This window comes from Cetorhinus maximus, chromosome 5 (assembly GCF_964194155.1).
Source record: "Cetorhinus maximus chromosome 5, sCetMax3.hap1.1, whole genome shotgun sequence".
NCBI lineage: Eukaryota > Metazoa > Chordata > Chondrichthyes > Lamniformes > Cetorhinidae > Cetorhinus > Cetorhinus maximus.
The window spans coordinates 38,280,421-38,302,847 of NC_135883.1; the positions used below are offsets into that span (position 1 = coordinate 38,280,421).

Here is a 22,427-nt window from a genome sequence, read left to right on the forward strand (position 1 = left end):
TTCTCCCAGGTCTGCCTGCAGCACTGTCTCAAGTAAATTAATCCTAATTCCTGGAGACTCCAGCAGAGATTGGCAATATTAGTATGAGGTGATGAGAAATGATTAAACCATTCTTCCTCCAAACAATATTGTGCAGTGATGCCAAATACAGTGTAATTAGTTTCTGCATTATTATATGAAATGCATAATTCATTTACCTATTATTATATGCAATGCATAATTAGTTTCATTATTATATGCAATGCATCATTTCTCCACTATATGCAATGCATAATTATTTTTTTCATTATTATATGCAATGCTGAATGAGCTTCTTCATTATTGTATGAAATGCAGAATTAGCGGCATTACATGCAATGCATAATTCATTTCTCCATTATATGTAATGCCTAATTAATTTTTTCATTTATTATATGCAATGCACAATTACCTTCATTATTATTTGCAATGCATGATTCATTTCTCTGTTATATGGAATGCAGAATGAGTTTCTCCATTATTAAATGCAATGTATAATTAACTTCATTATTGTATGCATTGCATAATATATTTTCTGTTATATACAATGCATAATTATTTTTTCCATAATTGTATGCGATTAATAATTAATTTTCTATTATATGTAAATACATAATTATTTTTCCTATTAAATGCAGAATTAGCTTCTTTATTATTAAATGTAATGCATAATTAGTTTCATTATTACCATATGCAATGTAGAATTAGCTTCTTCATTATTACACACAATGCAGAATTAGCTTCATTAAATGCAATGCTGAATTAGTTCCTTCATTATTAACTTTTTGTGTGTGAAACTCATGGTTTTGCTGGCTATGGGTCAATGTCTCCCTGTTCTTCTCTGCTCTACACTTTGTTCTACGTACCCTTTACCCCTTGACCTTCGCCCAGGCGCTCGCTTGCGCGGCTCTTCGCTGATGGATGCTGAGCGTCGCTTCGTCGCTAGTGCCGACACGGCCTGCTCCTTCGCCTTAGTCTCTTCATTCCCGCTTCGCTCAAAACTATGAGAAGAAAGTCCAGAATTCTGCTGTGCTTCGCCTTCCTCTGGGTACTGGGGATCGCATATTACATTTATTTGGGCAGCGGGACGAACCGGAAGGTAAGGATTGTTTTTTTTAAGAATGCGGTCGGAACGGTACCTGGGCCTCGGCTTCCAAGCTGACGGCAAAGAGTACGACTTATGGGATTCGACATTCGGGCTGGAGCAAATTACACTCACAAGGACATAGGCACGGAGATCTCCATTGGAACACTCATTCAGGCTACGCACAGGAACACTCATACACACTACACACACGAACCCACACAGGAACACTCATACACGCTACATACACAGGAACACACACTATACACACAGGAACATACACAGAGGAACACACACATACTATACACATGCAGGAACACACCACACACAGGAATACTCACCCACAATACACACAGGAATACACACACAGGAACACACCCATTACACACAGGAACACTCATACATGCTACACGCACAGGAACACTCATGCACTCTATACATGCACAGGAACATGCACACTATACACACACAGGAAACACATTACACGCGCAGGAACACTAACCCACTATAAAAACAGAAACACAAACCTACTATACATGCAGGAACACTTGTGCACCCTCTACACACACACACACTACACATGCAAGCAGGAACATTCATACTACACACACACAGGAATATATGACAGACCACTTAGACATGCATTCATAAAAGGAAATGTATTGTACATCAGAACACCTGGGCATACAGTTGAGCAGAGAAACGCATTTTAACACTGGCATACTCTTGGATGTTGTTTGAAGCACTCACCAGTACACTTGTAATCATTGGAACACTCAGGCTATCTCATGTTTGTGGGAATCTTGTAACATTGGCTCAAACATTAGACCTTCATTGATAAACATACATTCAAACATTTGCTGGAACACCCAGACATTGCCCAAATACTCAGTCATATGCTCATTCATTGAAACACCCAGACATTCATTCATACATTGGTCGCAACATTCTGACATTCACTGCAGTACTCTGCCATACACTCAGACATTTACTGGAACACTCAAGCATACATTCAATTCGCAGGAACACACACACTTAGACATTCAGTGAAATGCTAGGACCTTCATAGGATCACTTCCAAACACTCAGATTTCACTGACACACTCAGACAATTGCTTGAGCATTCACTGCAACATCTATACAAAGACAATGAATCAAGCACAATGCTCAGAGCTTTTCAGTTCTATGGAAAGGTGCAATGGATCATACCTAACTACAGTTGTGTTGATATTATGTTGATTTGGATTTTAAGTTTCAAATTGATGTGGATTGTTATTACTGCTGAAGTGTGATATTTGTATATTGGCATTAAGATTTCCCCGACTGACTTTATTATTTTGTAGTTTTGTTAGGAAAAAGATAGAATTGTTATAAATTAAATCAGTTTTGGAATTAAAAGATTATAAAATAATCTTTTTAAAAAATCATTAATTATACATGAGTAACGTTAGCACGTTTCTTTCTAAGTGACTTGCTTTTGCAAGCCTGTTAGGTAGTAAATATCTTGTACATAAGTAGGTCTGGTTGAATTGATTATAAAACCTAACTGGTTCACTTTTAATCAGCCTTGATATGTTTCCCACTGAAATTGAATTCAATCTTAATCCGATTTAAAATATTTGATATTAATACTGATCCGAAACTGGATCTTATGCGTCATTTTGACTGACTGAGCAGCATGTAAACTGCAAGTGAATTATTACACGACTTTTACTTGTGTTTGTGCACTGTGTGAATACTGTCTTGGTGTTCCATCAGATGTTTTAATGTATATCCATCTTGAAAGAATTGCCTCTTCTGCCTCCCCAACTCTCCTTAAAGCCCACAAGGCAGTGAAAAGAGGATGAAGTAGAAAGAGGTAGAAGGAGATGTTGATTGGGTGAGATGAAGAGTGGTGGAAGGAAGCTCCTATAGAGCATAAACACCAGCATATGCCACTTGGCCTAAATAGCATGTTCTTATGCTGTACATTCTCTGTAAGTTGCTCCTTAAAATTTACATATGTGCCGTAGGATATTAGTCACCTGTTCTAACATCACCTTATGTGGCTCGGTGTCACAATTTGCCTGATTATGCTCCTGTGACTTGCTGTGGCACATTTTTACAATGTTTAAGTTGCAATATAAATGCAATTAGTTGAGACCTAGAAACTAGATCAAGTGAAACAATGCAGGATTTTTCTGGTTTCGATTGAATCTTTGATTCACGATAGATTGGGTTGGTCTGTTGTACTTCAGGCATTAGGCCTCACAGAGAATCTATTAAGCAAAAAGAAGGAAAGGTAGTTTCATGGGACCTGAGCTAGAATGTTGTAATTGCCTTCTGATCTACAAACTTGCCTTGCCAACAGGTGTTAACTAACACTTTCACTTTTACTACGGAATCTCTTTGGTCTCAGCTCAAAATTGGGAACCAGGCACTGTTCCAATGGCTCTGAGTCAAACAATCACTAACATGCGGTCCCTCCTTCCACTCCACTCTCACCCCTTTCAAGGAGAATGCTGCTGGTATAAATATCCTAGCCAAACTACAAATGCATGCATAAAATTAAAATATCCTGTTTTAATTGTCGATAAAACATGATGCGCCCACCTGCCACAAAGAGCTGTATAAAATTCTAACAGGGCTAGACAGACTAGATGCAGGGAGAATGTTGGTTGGGCAGCCTAGAACCAGGGGTTACAGTCTCAGGATATGGGGCAGCCATTTAGGACTTGAGATGAGGAAAAATTTCCTCACTCAGAAGGTGGTCAACCTGTAGAATTCTCTACCACAGAAGGCTGTGGAGGCTGGGTCACTGAGTATATTCAAGAAGGAAATTGATAATTTTTTGGATATTAGGGGTGGGGAGAGAAAGCGGGAATATGGCATTAAGATAGAGGATCAGCCACGATCATATTGAATGGCGGAGCAGGCTCAAAGAGTCGAATGGCCTACTCCTCCCAGTTTCTATGTTTCTATATGAATCGTAAAGCCACTGTCTTCCAGAGAGAATTGTATCTAAATTCTAAAGCCAGCTTACAATTGCTGTATTGGGTTTGTATTTCACTCATAAATTGTGGCCTCTGTGTCAAAATTAGTTTTATTCCATTATTGTTTAGTGTCAGCTGTGGCTTAGTCAGTAGTATTCTTGTCTCTGAGCCACAAGGTTCCAGGCTCAAGTCCCCCTCTAGGGCTTGAGTACAAAAATCAATACAGATACTCCAGTGCAGTGCTGAGGGAATGCTGCACAATTGGAGGTCCCGTCCTTTTGGATGAGACATTAAATTGAGTCCCCACCTGCCTGGTTGGTTGAATGTAAAAGATCCCATGGCACTATTTTGAAGAAAAGGGGAGTCATCCTTGGTGTCCTGGCTAATATTTATTTATTTCTCAATCAGCATCACTAAAACTACAGATTACCTGGTCATTATTACATTGCTGTTTCTGGGAGTTTGCTATGCACAAATTGACTGCCATGTTTCCTATGTTACAACAGTGACTACACTTCAAAAGTACTTCATCAGCTGTAAAGCATTTTGAGGCATCTGGTGGTCTTGAAAAGTTATATATACATGCAAGTCTTTCTATGCTTATTTTTAAAAGTGCGATGGACAGGGAATGCTGGACGTAGTGTTTCTCTGCAAATCTGTATATATCTTATTTTGCTTGAACATTCCTGAGTAAAGAATATTTGTTTAGGTTTTTGTTGGTTATCAGTATGGTATAAGCATTTCTACACACCCTAACTTAAATAAAATGTCTCTGAGCTCTTTACAGGGCAGAAGAAAAAAGGAATATATAAAATTAGCTACAGCTTTAACCTCCCTATTTGTCTTTGTAAATATTGGTGGAGACGTGAGCATATTATCCAGGCTAACATTAATGAGGGAGTGCTGCCTTGTTGGAGGTGCCATCCTTTGGATTAGATGTTACACTGAGGCTTATCTGCCTTCTCAGTTGAAAAGATCTCATTGCACTATTTTGAAGTAGTGTGTTCTCCCCAGTGACAATATTTATCCCTCAACCAAAATCACTAAAACAGATTATCCGGTCACAATCTCAATGCTGTTTGTAGAACCCTTCTGTGGGCAAATTGGCTGCTGTGTTTCCTACATTACATAATGACAACAATTCAAGAATAAAAAGTGCTGTAAAACACTTTGGGGCGTTCTCAGTTTGTGAAATGCATTTTCTTTCTTTATGTTTGTATTGGGAGGAGGAATTGTGTGGTTTAGTTCTGATTTTATATTTAACCATTTGAGATATAACTTAGCTAAATATGGTTTTCTCACCACTATGGATTTTCTGGGCTCCTTGACCCAGTGTGTGTTGGAAAATAAATGTGTTGCTGCCAACATCCAATCTTTTACCAACCCATTTTCATCATGGATTAGTGGTTATAAAGAGATGTATCTTAAATAATTCTTGGCTGTGCTCAAAAGAAAAGTGAGATTGTGCATTGGCACATATAATCACTTCCTCACTCAGTCCTTTTTAAACTGTGCCAACAGGGATTGGACATGGCGCTATGCAGACTGCTTGGATGACAAATAGGGTGCTGGTTCCAATGTTTTACTTCGGTGGAGTCACAAACTTTTTTATTTTTCATACTCAGATGTTGGAGTCTCTGGCAATACCAGCATTTATCACCCATTCCTAGTTGTACGGACAGTGTTCCAGTCCATGTGGTGTTTTACAGATTGATATAACTGGGTAACTCACAATGCACCTTTAGAGGGCAGCTAAAAGTTAACCACTTCAGTGTTGTACTGGAGTTACAGACTGGGTAACAGTGGCAGGTTTCTTTCCCTAAAGCAAAAGCAGAAAACGTTGGAAAAACTCATCAGGTCTAACAGCTAAATTTAGCTCTGAAGAAGAGTCATACGGACTTGAAACGTTAACTCTGCTTTTCTCTCCACAGATGCTGTTAGACCTGCTGAGTTTTTCCAGCATTTTCTGTTTTTGTTTCAGGTTTCCAGCATCAGTATTTTGCTTTTTTCCTTCCCTAAAGGACATTAGTGAACCAGTTGAGTTTTAATGACAATCCAATAGCTTCATTGTCACTTTTACTGAATTTTTATTTCCAAATACCCTCAAAGACTTGAGCGCACAAATCTAGGTTGATACTTGGATCGGCTGAATGGCTGCCTCCTATGTGTTACAACCCAGTTAGGGACCAGTAGTGTTTGTTGGAGACAAATTCTGAATTCCTGGTATTTACTAAGAGAATAAAGCCACAAGATTCGACAGTTTTAAACAAACAAGAAATTTTACTATACAAGAGTCAGCAAAGCAAAAAGTCAATATCTTATACACTAACATACAGAATTAACATGAGGTTAACATGAGTTAAAAGGCAAACTGTGGTTGAATATACCACTGCACACTAAATGTCAGACACCACCAACACAGATTCCATGAATTTTCTTAGCAACCCACCCAGAAGTAAGTGATTGCTATGAGTCACAAAAATCCTCTAAAACTTTGCCTTCCTCACGAGGAATTTCAGCCCCTTTCCTTGAAAGAGCTTGTCTGATCTGTAGCTGACAGCAGTTTTACTCCACCTGATCTCCAGAGGTACAATCCTCACCAAAAGGCACATTATTCCAGATCTCTCTCAAACCTGCTTCTAGATCAAGCCTTCTTGGTCTTCTTTTCCAGATGAGCTGACCTACTTCTGAGACTCCATCACACTAGCATCTAAATACAGGCACAGACCCTGCTCCTCAGCCACGCTGCTGACAACAATAGCTCTTTGGACAGATCCTTAGCCCAAACTCCCCAGAAGCCTCGAGGTATCAACTGCTCCTGGGCATCTCTGAGCCCCAGCTCCCACGGGCTTCTTGAGCCCCAGCTGGAGAGAGCTAGTGACCTTCTGCCACCTCTTCAGCTCCCCATAGGCTTCTCTGAGCCCCAGCTGCACAGAGTTAATGACAGCACTTCAGTTTCTGCCACCTTAGCTTAGACTGAATTTGACACGAGGGCACACCAGTTGCATGGTTGTGTCTTTTGCAACGCATACCAGGTCACGTGAGCAAGCTTTTCACGCCATCTTCCCGGGTCCCATGGTTAGGCTTTCGGTAAAAAAAATGTCTTAGATCATCTTTTGCGCATGCGCAGTCTGTCTACTCCTCCTTTCACTGCACTTGCATCATTGTCGGCCTTCACCTCCAGGGCAACATGCTGTAGAGGCAGCAACAACAGAAGATGTCCCTGCCATTGCTTTTCATTCTGCAAGTGCAATCTCGCCTGGATGGATTCGCGCGCCTCCTGAAACACTTACCACTGAGACACCTCCGCCCATGTCACAATGACGTGACTGGTGCATGATGCTTGAGTGATATTAATATGTATTTCACCAGCTGACGAAACATATGCTGAACTGTTTAAAAAAGACTTTTTAACGATAAGTAAAAACACTGACTGAAGATGGCTGCCACATGTCACCTGACGACTGGTATTGCAAGTTGACCAGCTTCTGGAAAGTTCCACTGTGAATTGCAATTCCGACATGCCACGACACCTATCTCTGGAACTTTACACCTGAGGATGTCAGGACCCATGTCAAAGGGATTTACTGAAATGCACCGGACATAACATTTCCATTTCTATAAGACTACCTCTCCAGAAGAGACAGAAAGTCTGCTTGAACAATGGTTATATAGAGATATGTCTTCTTATCTCATCAAGATGGATAATGACTCATTCAGGGGATTAATGGCTGGGACATTACGGAATATACTCACTCCTTGGCCATGAAGCAGAAGCAAAAGTAACTATCGGTTCAGACATCAGATAAACAACTCCTTCTGAAATTATTATGGGGAGAGATAGGTCATGTGATTGAAGTAACCATTTTGAAATCTCTTTAATACAAACTGCTAAAGACAGAAGCAGTGAGTAGTCTGGAAAAGCTGCTAATGAAACAGGAGCTCCCTTCTCTCCTCTTCCAAGTTAAGACCCTATCTCTGACAGTTTAAAAATACAGCACAAGGATAGTGAATTGTCCGTTGAAAAGAACCTCAGGTGCGAAACTTATCAACTTCTGGATGAGACGGATTACGGATTAAAAATAAATTGTCTTCAGCAATTGCAGTTACTTGGGCTTCAACCAACTCCTGGATTCTAAAGGAACTTGGAAAAATTTCTGCTGCAGCCACAGTGACCAGCCAAGGACAGTGAACTCTCAAGTTTTTATGTTTCAGCGTTGAACTTTAATTTGGCTAAGAAAGTGGCTACCTAAAATATAGCTTGTAAATTTTGCATACTTGTGTGTGTGTGTGTGTGTGTGTGTGAATGTGGGTTGCGAAAGTTCGCAAAGTGTAGGTTTACCTTTTTAAATATTTTGCTATCTTTAACTGATTGGGTTTTTAGCTCAATAAAAACTAACCCCTTTCTGTCTCAAAGCTCAAGGAAGCCTGCAGGCCTCGTTTCTTTACAATCAGTACGTAAATGGTTAAACACAGACATTGAGTAAAATTCCTTCACCCTCTCTAAATTCACAACAAACCCTGTTATGGTCAGACTTGTGGTGGTACAATAGGGGAATCATATTTCTACTGCTCCTCATGTGACCATAACGCCAAGCACAGACCCCAACAGTGCTGGTGCAGGAGAAGATCAGCACACAGGAGACATGAACATATTAGAAGTTGTAGTCCTCAGTCCTGAAAACACACAGTGTGAACCCAGAAATACAGATTCCCTCACAATGTCATAACAATTCTTAGACTCCAATGCAGTGCCTGAGGGGTGCTGCACTGTTGGAGGTGTCATCTTTCAGATGACATCCAAGGTTCCCATCTGCCCTGTCATGTGGTTGTAAAAGATCCCATGGCATTATTTCAAAAGAGAGCATGGGAGTTCTCCTCGGTATCCTGATCAATATTTAACCCTCTAACATATCATGAAAACAGATTAATCTTCGTTTTCAGTTTGCTGTTTGTGGGAACTTGCTGTGTGAAAACTGGCTGCCACATTTCCCACATTACAGCAATAACTGGCCTTCAAAAGTACGACATTGGCTGTTAAGCATTTTAGGACATCCAGAGGTTCTGAAAGGTACGGTATAAATGCATGTCTGTCTTATTCTTTCAAATTAAAATTGTCACGGTGGGACTTGAATTCACATTCTCTGAAATGTTAGTCCAGGCATCTGGATTAACAGTCCAGTAACATAACCACTATGCTATAATACCCCTAGTGACCCCTTGTACCATAGGGTGAGTGCGCTAATAGGAGAAAGAATGCCTATCATGTTTCTGAGTGTAAATGTTTAATATAGGTGGCTGAAATTGAATTAGCAGTATTGCACTTGAAAATCAAAAGTAATTGTTGGGGATTAATATTGGAGTAATATATCTTAGTTGTAAAAAGAATGAAACTGAAAACTTGCATTTATATCACATCTTTTACAACCTAAGGATGCCCTGAAGGGCTTTACAATGATGTATTTATAAAGTGTTATCTCTGCTGCATTTCCTACATTACAACATTCAACAGCAAGCTCCTGGTAATTTTTTAAACATGCAAACTTCCCACTGTACTGCACTGTGAGCATCAGCCTGGATTGTGTGTTCAAGTCTTTGGAGTGCGACTCAAACCCACAACTTTCTGACTCAGAGGCAAGAGTGTGACCCACTGAGGCACAGCTAGAACAACTTGTTTTGGCCCACCTGTTTTACGAATATAAGTACAAATTGTGTTGTAATCAGAAAGCCAGACAGACGTTCTGCTTCTGCTTGAATTTGAACATCCCAAAATGATATAAAGGGCCTATTGGCTAGGACACTGGGGAGAACGCCCCTGCTGCTCTTTGTGTAGTATTGTGGGACCTTTTACATCCACCTGAGTGGGCAAATGGGACCTTTGCATCTCATCTGAAACGCAACATTTTCGACAGTATGGCACTCCCTCAGTACTAGCACTGGGAGCATCGGCCTAGATTATGCACCGAAGTCGCTGAACCCACAACCTTCTGACTCAGATGCAAGCGGTCCCACTGAGCCACATTTGTGTGGAATGGCAGAGTATTGTCACACCTCAATGATTTGCACCTTAAGCTTTTCTGTAAGGCCAGAAAATATGGATTAGCTTGGATAACCTGTTAAACTGGCCTCGCTGGTTTGCAGCACTGATGAGAAAGCAATTGGGAAGAAGTATCCCCTTCACCAAATGCAAACTAATCAAAGACAAAAATAAAAATACCTGGAAAAACTCAGCATGTCTGACTGCATCTGCGGAGAGGAACACAGTTAACATTTCGAGTCCATATGACTCTTCAACAGAACTAAGGAACAATAGAAGAGAGGTGAAATATAAGCTGGTTTAAGGGGGGTTGGGATAAGTAGAGCTGGATAGAGGGCCAGTGATAGGTGGAGATTGCCAAAAGATGTCATAGACAAAAGGACAAAGAGGTGTTGAAGGTGGTGATATTAGCTAAGAAATGTGCTAATAGGTGACATTAAGGGTAGAAAGCTGGACGAGCAAGGTACAGATAGCCCTAGTGGGGGTGGGGTGGGGGGAGGGGATCGAAATAGGCTAAACGGTAGAGATAAAACAATGGATGGAAATACATTTAAAAATAATGAAAATAGGTGGGAAAAGAAAAATCTATATAAATTATTGGAAAAAAAGGGGGGGATCGGAAAGGGGGTGGGGATGGAGGAGAGAGTTCATGAACTAAAGTTGTTGAACTCAATATTCAGTCCGGAAGGCTGTAAAGTGCCTAGTCGGAAGATGAGGTGTTGTTCCTCCAGTTTGCGTTGAGCTTCACTGGAACATTGCAGCAGGCCAAGGACGGACATGTGGGTATGAGAGCAGGGTGGTGTTTTGAAATGGCAAGTGACAGAGAGGTCTGGGTCATGCTTGCGGACAGACCGAAGGTGTAAAATCAGTCACTTTGCTCCAATTTTTTGGTCGAGTACATTGGTTTTCAAATCCTTTACTATTTATATAATATAGGTCTCATGACTGCCTGCGTTTAGTGACCACGTCACAGTAATCACCACTTTCACAATCTATTGTCAACATTTATAATGGAACACCCTATGTAAACACTTATAATGGACAAACCCATTAAGCAAATGTTGACACTTTAATACAAGGTAGATCCCTTATCTGTATGACAGGCTGTAGTCTGACGTCCCACTACTGCTGCCCCTTGGTTCAAAGAGCCCACATCTGCCTGTCATTTACTTCCACTTCTTATTTTATTCCTTTAACCTTTTAAAAATAAATCCTCATTAACTTTCATCCTTTTGCCCTCATCCTGTCCCATGTTCCCATGTCTTCTTCAGATTTACTTTACTACTTTCACAAAGAAATCAGACTAGAGTTCTTCCTGATTGCTTCCTCATTAGTGCTGCAAACAACATTTTAAATTTTGAGTGTACAAGCATTACAGTTGCAATGAATTTATGTGTATTCTCTTTTATAATTTCACTTTTATGTTGCAAGTTTTCTCTTCCCCAGGTTCCCCCTCCCCCGCAAAGCATTTAGACAGGAATATTTAAATTACCTATTTGATATATTATCTTATTAAGGCAGTTTAATAAGAAGGTTGTGTTTTGTTTATATAGCGAGGTTGGCCATGAATGTCAACATATACAATGGATTTTGGTGCTTCAAAATCTAGGAACTGTATTGATATGTTCTGTACGTTCTCAACTCATAGCTACATATTAGCACAAATGTTACAACCTATGTCATTGTCTTTAGTTACTTGAGCTGCTAGCCATGGCTCAGCTGGTAGCACTCTCGCCTTTTGAATAACATGCATGTGCACTTACTTTGAATACAGAGTACAGATTGAACATAGTAGAGGGCTGCACTGTGTTCCTCAGTTGATGCACAGGGCTGAGATTATAGACTGCTGAAATTTCTTTAGGTGGAGGAGTCTATAAAATGGCGATAGATCACCTGGAGGAAGAGATTAGGAGCATGTGACTCCTGTTCCTTCAGTATGTTGTATTTTGAAATTCATTTGCCACTCATCAGTCCAGGGTGAACAGTTTTGAGCTCTTTTATCAAATCTTGGCTGCCTCCTTTGTCATAACAATAGATCACAGCCCGAATTACTTACAGACGTATTGAACCTTTTAAAGGAAGAAATGTCTTTTTAAAAAGACATACAAGCAAAAGCTGGCTGAAAATGTAAAGCAACCACTTGCTGGAAAATTCCTATGTGGGTTACACTTGACTGACTAGTCCAGAAGGAATGGAGTGTCGCACTAAAAAGGTGTCAAAGCCTACTTCAGGCAGAGACACTTCAAAGGAAGAGATGCAATGCAAAAAACTGAACTTTAATCTCCTGCGGCTGGGGAGACAGTGGAGACTGATTATCATCTCAGAAGAAACCATCTGCTGTTGAGTTATATCTCAAAATTTGGAAATGGTCTAAGTTGAAAGAAAGCAGATTCTGGTGAAAGAAATGTTTGTTTTTTCCCTTCCAGGAATACACAAGGGGTTAAAAAGCCAGCTGCAAACCTGGTCTGCGTGTGTTAGTTCTGGTGTGCTAGTGTGTGCTGTAAAGGTCACAGCTGAAGGACATCAACTAGGCATCCCTGCAGCTTGCAGGTAATAAAGCCTCTGTTGCTGAAAGCAAGTCACAAGTCAGCAAAGCCACAATCAAAAAGGAAATAAAACAGCTCCTTCAGCTAACTTGCAGAGCCAAGTGTCTCCAAACCACCTGCTCAACCGCCAAAGTCAGCTCTACCAGAATCACCCAACTTAACGGCTGCAATGTTTTGCCATCTACTCCTCACGGACAAGCCAAAGACTGATTTTTTTTTATCTTTTATTTTTGGACTCAACTTCTCATTTCTGATTTGTGTGTATGTCTGTTGCATTTTTATTATTTTTTCTCAGTTTTTTAGTAACTAATAAACTTATTTTTTTTTGACTCAAGCTGGTTAAATTAGCTCCTTCTAAATCTTAAATACATTTGGACTGGGAAGAGGTATCTTCGAGGGAAGCGATCCTTTTTAAATTAACTTTGTTGCAACCAACCGCGGGGGTTGAATAAAGAAAGGGAGCCAGTTTAACCTTCCTCACCTGGGAGCATAACAATTTGGGGTATATTGTCCAGGATCATAACAAATTGGGGGACCTCGCCCGGGGACTGGCCATAACACCTTTTAAGTCCAGAACCAATTTGGCATCGTATACTAATTTAACCATTTTGTATTGAGACACTGATTCCAGGCAATTTATGTATATTGATAAGAATAGGGATTCTACATCGAACCCTGTAGTACAACGCTCATAGTTCTCTCCCACTGCCACTTATCAAGTTCCCCTTAAAACTATTCCTTCAGCTTCAGCATCACTGAATACTTCTGCATAACCGTTTCCTAAATACACTAAGAACAGGAGAGCCCCTTAACTGCCCGATAGCTACCTAAACATGGAGAAGATGTTTCTACCGATGAAGAAGATATCACCGCCTGTGAGACAGTCTGTGACTAGGCCTTAAATATGAGATAGTCACTAATCAATCCAATAGGGAATTCAGGAGAAACCTCTCTGCCCACAGAACAGTGAGAAAATGGAACTCGCTGCCACTAGGAACAGGTGAAGCAAATAGCACAGATGCATTTTAGAGTAAGCTAAATAAACCCATGAGGGAGAAAGAAATATAAGGTTATGATGATAGGTTAGATAAAGTAGGATGGGAAGAGACTTGTGCGGGGCATAAACTCCACTATGGACCAGTTGGGATGAGTGGCCTGTTTCTGTGCTGTACATTCAATGTAAATCTATGTAAATAATATGTGACCTGGTGACCGTAACAATAAGACTCCTGGTATATATACTGGGTACTGTAATTTTGTACCTGCGATCATGTGCATTCTCCTGCCTTTTGGAAGTTGGACTTTAAAGAACTCTTGTGGGACAAGGCTGATCATGAACGCCCAGAATATAGTTTTCACAGTGAGATTTACCCAAACTCATTTTGAAGTTGGTAGTCTCTGACCTGACTGGCACTAGCCTTGGAAATATGAGACCCACATGCCTCACGCTGACTGTTCTAGACTCGAAACTGTCCAAGACTGACTTTTACAGAGAAAGAGATGCAAGGACTAAATGCTGACTTCTGATCCCTTCCTCAACATTGAGTATCAGGGATTGGCTCAGCGAACTGACAATTAAAGTTGCCACCTTGAATGAGAAATCTACTTCCTTGGTGTGTGGGATTTGGAATTGACATTGTTTAACAAACCCTCATGCTGGGATTATTGAAGGAAGACTATTCTAACATTAAATGTTTGAACAGCTTCGGAAAGGGTTCAGTGAAAAGGTGTGGGGGGCAGACACAGGCGCACGCACACATCTGGCATGGGAGAAGGCACACACACTGTACACACATCCACAGCCTCTGTGTATGTCTCTCTCTCTCTCTCGCATGCACACTCACAAACATGGCATGGGCGTAAGGCACACAGAAAAGGTGAACAACTGAGCAATATGTGAGGAAAACACAAAAACAGAAATTGCCTGGAGCATCTTTTCACTGTTTTGATCCCCATTTGTTCTTTTGTTGTCCTTTCTCTGAGTAAATCACTTTGTCAGCATTTCAAAATTCTGTTTGTAGCCTAATAAATCCCATATGACTTGAAGCAGCGTTCTTGTCCCATAATTTAAATCAGTTCATCACTCCTGCACCCTTTGTTTTGCTCATTTTGGTAAAGGAACTTGCTCACCTTCCAGTTGTAATTTCTTCCCTGCAACTATAATGTTAACTTATATCCTGGTCAACATTCACTCCTCAACTGACATCATTAAAGCAGATTACCTGGTCATTTATCTCATTGATATGTAGGGAAACTTGCTATGTGTGAATTGGCTGCCGCATTTTTCTACATTATAACAGAGACCATACTCCAAAAGTATTTCTTTGGCTGTGATACACTTTGGGACATCCTGAGGTTGTGACAGGTGCCATTTAAATGCAAGTTCTTTCTTTTTCCATGACTCCCTTCCTGCTGACTGGCTTTCGGGCAATAGTTGAGATTTGTTGAGTTTTATCCTGACCAAAATATATTCGCTTGTGTGTGTAACATTTTTCAATAGTTTTGTTTAGAGTGACAAACAGGTGGTTCCTGATTGGATCAATCATTAATATCTGCTGCTTGATCTGCCTTGTCATTGAAGAATGAATGAACATTACGTGATCTCTTTTGGCATTGTCATTGGGAGTTGAGACCAACTGCAGTATTCAAGTTGAACTGGGTTAGGATGAATAATTGTGCCCAGATGGGAGTGGGCAGTGATGCTGGACAGAGATTGGGAGGTTGTGATTAGGAGATGGATAGGGATGGAGTCATACATGGGGGGAGATAGGAAAGGGAGAGAGAGCAGAGAGGGTGAGTGAGGAAAGTGGAGAGCAGAAAGGTGGAGGATATTTGGCTGATTAGTGGAGGGAGGAGGGCAACAGTTTCTCATTTAGATGCTTTCTGGAGGAGGGGGCCGTTAGAGTGGACAAAAGTGATCTATTTTTCTAGTTGGGAATCAGCAGGTTGTTTAACAGGCTAGTAAAGATGTGCTTGTTGTGGGTGGGTGGCTTGGGGCAGTGTTACACTACTTGTAAATGTTTATTTTTATTATTTGGTTTCCTATTGAGGTAGTATGCTTGAACATTTATCTAAATGCCTGAAGCAATTGTAACAAGATAGACAAGCCAGTGGCACAACTAGAGATAAATGGGCTTGATTTAATTGTCATTGCAGAGATGTAGTTGCAAGGTGACATAGAAACATAAGAAATAGGAGCGGGAGTAGACCATATGGCCAGTCGAGCCTGTTCTGTTATTCATTGCAATCATGGCTGATCTTCTGCCTCAACTCCACTTTCCTGCCCGCTCCCCATATCCCTTGATCCTGAGAGACCAAAAGAGACTATCTATCCCAACCTTACTCAATAGTGGAGTTTCCACAGTCCTTAGTGAAGAGGTTTCTCCTCGTCTCAGTACTAAATGATTGACCTCTTATCCTGAGGTTGTGTCCCCTTGTTCTAAATTCCTCAGCCTTTCATCATGGACTACCCCCTTATCTCAGGAGCCAGTCTAGTGAACCTTTCCTATATTTACTCGAAGCCTAGTGTATCCTTCCTTAAGTATGGAGACAAAAAACTGCACACACTACTCCAGGTGTGGTTTCACTAAGCCCTGTACAATTGTAGTAAGGTTTCCTTATTCTTGCACTCCAGTCCCTTTAAAATAAAGGGCAACATACCATTTGCTTTCCTAATTGCTTACAGTATCTGCATGCAAACTTCCTCTGTTCCTTATACGAGCACATTCAAGCCTCTCTGAACAGTAACATTTGAAGTTTCCGGTCTTCTAAAAATATTCTGCTTTTCTGTTCTTCCCTCCAAAGTGAATAACCTAACACTTCCCCAAATTATACTTCATCTGCCACCTTGATGCTCATTCACCTAACCTGTCTATGTTTCTTTGTAGCCTCTTTGTGTCCTCCTCACAGCCTACATTCCTATTTAGATTTGTAGTCAGCAAATTTGGATTATTCTCCATATCTTCATATATAATATATATGTCATTCATATTTAACATAAACAGCTAAGTCTCCAGCACTGATGTTAACAGGATCCAAGCCAGTTGCTAAAGCCGAAACCAAGATACAGAGCTTTTCTTTATTGAGAGAGTTTATTGACTTGTTCAGTCTCACAGCTCTCCTCCCAGTCAACCCAGTATCCCAGCTATCCTCTATTTATAAATGATCAAAGACAATGAATATCCATCACCCTTAACCATAACAATGTAATTGACAAGACATTAACAACTGATCCTTGTGGCACTCCACTAGTTACAGTGTGCCAACTTTAAAATGCTCTGTTTATCCCTATTCTCTGCCTCTATCCATTAACCACTCCTCTTTCCATGTTATTATATTATCCCCAAATCCATGAGCCCTTATCTTGTGTATTAGCTGTTTGTGTGGCACCTTGTCGAATGCCTTTTGGAAATCCAAGTATACTGTATCTAGGCTCCCCTTTATCTATCCTACCAGTTACATCCTCAAAAAACGAATAAATTTGTCAAACACAGTTTCCCTTTCGTAAAACCATGTTGACTTTGATCATACTATGATTTTCTAAGTGCATTTTTAAGACTTCCTTAATAATAGATTCCAGCATTTTACCGAAGACTGATGTCAAGCTAACTGACTTGTACTTCCCTGTTTTCTCTCTCCCTTCTTTATTGAATAGCTGTGTTACATGTGTTAACTTCTAGTCTGCTGGAACTATTCTAGAATATGGGGAATTTTGGAAAACCATAACCAGTATATCCACTATCTCCTCAACTACCTCTTTTAAAACCCTAGGATATAGGCCATCAGGTTTGGGGACTTGTTGGCTTTTAGTCACTTAAGTTTCTCTAATAATTTGTCTCTGATATTAATTGCCTTAAGTTCCTCACTCTTATTAGCCTCTTGTTACCTTCTATTTTTAGCATGTTATTTGTGTCTTATAATGTGAAGACGGACACAAAATATTTGTTTAAAGACTCTGCCATTTCGTCATTCCCCATGATAATTTCTCTTGTCTCTGCCTACAAAGGACCATCATTTACTTTAGCTACTCTTCTTATATACTTGTAAAAGCTCTTACAATGTTTCTACAATCCTGGCTAGTTTACTCCTGTATTCTATTTTTGTTTGTTTTATCAACACTTTGGTTGCACTTTTCTGGTTTCTAAAACACTTACTCCCAATCCCAGTCTTACTACCATTCTTTCAGGAAGCAGAGAGTAAGGACAAAGGGGAAATTTTCAGGTTGGCAGGCTGCAACTAGTGGAGTGCTGCAAGGATCAGTGCTGGGGCCTCAGCTATTTACAATCTATATTAATGATTTAGATGAAGAGACTGAGAGTAATATATCCAAATTTTGCAACGACAAAACTAGGTTTGAATGTAAATGGTGAGGAGGACACAAAGAGGTTGCGAAGTGATGTAGATAGGTTAAATTAATGGGCAGCAGGTGGTTGATGGAATATAATATGGGGAAATGTGAGATTATTCACTTTGGTAGTAAGAATAGAAAAGCAGAATATTTTTATAAGGCATGAAACTTTTAAATGTTGATGTTCAGAGAGTCTTGGATGTGCTTGTTTGTGTGAGGAACAGAGAAATTTAGCGTGCAGGTAGAGCAATCAACTGGGAAGGCAAATGGCATGTTGGTCTTGTGAGGGGACTGAAGTACAACAAAAAGGAAGTCTTGTTATAATTAAATGGGGCTTTGGTGAGACCACACCTGGAGTAGTATATGCAGTTTTCGTCTACATCTAAGATCATTTACTTGCCTTGGAGGCGATAGAACAAAGGTTCACTGGACTGGTCCCAGGGATGAGAGGGTAGTCCTATGATAAGAGACTGAGTAAATTTGCCCTATACTCTCTGGAGTTTAGCAAAATGAGAAGTGATCTCATTGAAACAGACAAAACTCTGAAGGGTGTTGGCAGGGTAGACGCTGAGAGGTTGTTTCCCTGGTTGTGAAATCTATAACACAGGGGCACAGTCACAGTGATTACTTCATTCAAAGGACTGTGAATCTTTGGAATTCTCTACCCCAAGGGACTGTGGATGTTCCATTGTTGAGTATATTCAAGTCTGAGATAGGTAGATTTTTGATCTCGGAATCAAGAGATATGGGGAGCAGGCGGGAAAGTGGAGTTAAGGCAGTAGATTAGCCATGATTATATTGAATGGCATAGAAAGCTACTGTTCCTAAATCTTTAGCTCTTATGTACTCTTGGAAGCAGTACTGCACCCCACTCAACAATTTTAATGTATAATAGATGCTTTCAAATGGAGAGGTTTTTTAATATGTTTACAATAATGTAGATTAATACTGCTCCTTTTACAGTTAACTTATTCTTTGTGACTCTGTTTATAGGATGAGTGGAATTCTATAGATCCAAGTAAGAGAAAGAATGGTCAGAACAGTAAAGCAGAAGGAAAAGCACAGAATGTGGAGACACTACCACCTGGTAGGTAAAAGTAGCTGAAACTCTACAACAATAGAATGCTGAAAAGCCTGGGATGAAAAGGATGTACTTTTTAACCTGTGTTGATTTTTATATAAATAAAAATATTTTGGAGAGGGTTCCGTAGAGTGTGAGGTTTTGGGACAAACACAAGGATTACCCTAAAACATTAGTAGTTTAATCAACCTGGGTTCATCACATTCTTCGTCGTTATCTTTACCACTGTCAAATGTTAGCTATCCTTGCAATATTGACATATGGCTGTTCAAAACTGTGGGTCCTGACAACAACCTGGCTGTAATACTGAAAACTTGTGCTCCAGAACTAGGCCATGTCCCTAGCCAAGTGGTTCCAGTGCAGGTACAACACTGGCATTGACCTGATGATGTGGAAAATTGCCCAGGTACGTCCTGTCCGCAAAAAGCAGATAATTCCAATCCAACTAATTGCTGCCGCATCAGTCCACTAAATCACCAGCAAAGTGCCATTGATAGTGCCATTAGGTGCACAGCACTTAGTCACAATAACCTGCTCATTGATGCTTAGTTTGGGTTCCAGACCTCATTACAGCCTTGGTCCAAACATGGACAAAAGAACTGAATTCCAGGGGAGAGCTGAGAGTTACTGCTCTTGACATCAAGGCTGCATTTGAAGGGTGGCATCAGGGGGTCCTAGCAAAACTTAAGTCAATAGAAATCGGGGAAAACTCTCCACTGGTTGGAGTCCTATCTAGCACAAAGGAAGATGGTTGTAGTGGTTGGAAGTCAATCATCTCAGCCTCAGGACATCACTGCAGGAGTTCCTCAGGGTAATGTCGTCATCTTCAGCTGCTTCATCAATGACCTTCCCTCTATCATAAGGTCAGAAGTGGGGATGTTGGCTGATGATTGTATAGTATTCAGTACCATTTGTGACTCCTCAGACATTGAAGCCGTCTCTGAATGCCTGCAGCAAGACCTGGACAACATTCAGGCTTGGTCTGAAAAGTAGAAAAGCAACATTTGAGCCACAGTTTTAGGCAATGATCATCTCTAACAAGAGAGAAACTAACCATCTCCACTTGACGTTCAATGGCATTACCATCACAGAATCCCCCACCATCAACATCCTGCGAGCTGGCATTGATCAGAAATTTAACTGAACCAGCTATATAAATACTGAGGTTACAAGAGCAGTTCAGAGGCAGCGGCATGTGACTCATCTCTGGACCCAGAAAAGCCTGTCCACTATCTCCAATGCACAAGCCAGGGGTTTGATGGAATGGTCTCCACTTGCCTGGACGAGTGCAGCTCCAACAACACTCAAGAAGCTCACCACTGTCCAGGACAAAGCAGCCTGCTTGTTTGGCAATCCGTCCACCATTAAACATTCACTCTCTCCACCACTGGCATACAGTGACAGCAGTGTGTACCTTCTAAAAGATGCACTGCAACAACTCGCCAAACCTCCTTCGACAAACCCGCGCCTTCCAAACCTGTGACCTTTTACCACCGAGAACAAGGGCAGCAGATGCATGGGAACACCACCAAGTTCCCCTCCAAACCACACACTATCCTGGCTTGGAACTGAATTGCCATTCCTTCACTGTCACTGGGACAAAAGCCTGGAACACCCTTCCTAACAGCACTGTGGGTCTACCTACACTCTGTGGACTGCAGGAGTTCAAGAGGCAACTCACCAGCACTCTCTCAAGGACATGAAATGCTGGCCTTGCAAGCGATGCTCACATCCCTTGAATGAATTTTTTAAAATGGGAAATACAGTCATGGACTGCATTTTGTTTCAGTACTGCTGCAGAGGTATTTTAAAGCTCCCTTAACAAGGAATCAAACATTTGGGTGTAATGGGTCACTGATGGTATCAACCACACATCTTTCTAGGGTCTGCTTTAGGTCTGGTAGCCAATAATTGAATAACATAGCTAGTACTCAAATAGTAGCCTGTTCTGTTAGCCAAGGTTTAAGTTTATATTTTAACGATTATATTAAGAAAGTGGGCGGAGCGTGTTTTATATATTGAATATAGATAGATTAGTGTAGTATCATTTATCTATTTTATGTAAATACCCATTCGGTGTATAGCAATTGATAGTTATCATTTCTTATTACTCCAATTCACACTATCTTTGCTGCATCAGCCAGTGAATTTACCTGCATAATATATTTTTGTGATTGCAAAGTTCTTTCTTACCCATGTTCCCATCTCTCCACCTGCTTTGTCCTTTCTGGATGAATTGTTCCCTGGCATTTTAACCTCCCAGTCACTGGCCTCTGTTTCTCTCATTATATTGCAGTTAAACCTTTATCACATGTGTTTCCAACACTGTACACTTTTTTCCATGTTCTCTTACCATAAATTGTTAGATTAATAGTTTTTCCTTCTGTTTTATTATTTCTTTTTGTTCCTTATGTTTTTTTATTCACATTACTTATTTTAGATAAATCATAAAAATTACATGGAATGCTTGTGAAAGACCCAATTCCTTTCTGAGAGTTTTATCCTTGCAACATGGGATTTGCTCTTTTGCCAAGTATTTCATCCTCCCACCTTCCAATGTAAAATGAGAATTGTATGATGTGAATGTTATTCACAATAAGAGGTTGTGGTGGAAGAATTAATCCAGGCTGGACTTTTGGTTCAAACTGGTTTATTTTCAAGACAGTTCCTCAGTGCTATTGACTTCCAAGTAGCTTCCACACAAAGTGTTTCAGCTGTATCTTTTTATTCTGTTTAGATGGGATAATCAATACCCATCACCTGTTTAACTAGCAATTGTCTTTAACAAGTCAATTGCCATGCTGTGTGATTATTTATACATTGACATTGAATACCCCTGCATTATTCAGGAAATCCTCATGTCATCCTATTTCACAAGTATTTAATTTGAAATATGGAAAGACCAATAGCTGTTAGGCAAATTACAAAAATAAATGGCTGTGCGGACAGCGGATCCAAAAAAAGATGTGTTTGTCTCCTATCAATGAAAAAACTGCAGGAAATCTGTCGTGGAACAGAAGCCTGTACTTTAACTTGTATTCAGAATGGCTCAGTGATTATTGAGCTGTACATTGTTCATTGGTAAGTACCTGGTCCAGTTCATCAAGGCCAACCAATCTCCCAATGTTCCAGCTGACAATTACAGAAACCAAATCAGGAGTTCTGTATTCAGGAACCCTACTTAATTAATGGACTGCTTACAATTCAGGGCAGCAGGTAGCAATTGTCTTGGGAGAGTTTGTGTGGAGTTGTTACTCCCAGGCTATCCGAGACAAAATTTGCAACTAAGACCCCTTTTTTGAGTTTTCCTAATGGGAATTACTGACTTATCTAATTGCGATC

General features: G+C 40.4%; 1 protein-coding gene across 4 annotated transcripts in view; it reads left to right on the top strand.

Moving 5' to 3' along the window:
- The first annotated feature begins 931 nt into the window (after nt 1–931).
- Nucleotides 932–22,427, top strand: part of galnt2 (UDP-N-acetyl-alpha-D-galactosamine:polypeptide N-acetylgalactosaminyltransferase 2) — a 103,393-nt gene continuing 81,897 nt past the window's right edge. For 3 of the 4 annotated variants that reach the window (XM_078541763.1, XM_078541764.1, XM_078541765.1), the window contains exons 1-2: nt 985–1,117; nt 18,998–19,091. In XM_078541763.1, the coding sequence (XP_078397889.1) occupies nt 1,022–1,117; nt 18,998–19,091 (190 nt within the window). In that variant the 5' untranslated portion in view covers nt 985–1,021. Of the gene's footprint in view, nt 1,118–18,997; nt 19,092–22,427 lie in introns of all 4 variants that reach the window. The other variant, XM_078541766.1, reaches the window with a different exon arrangement.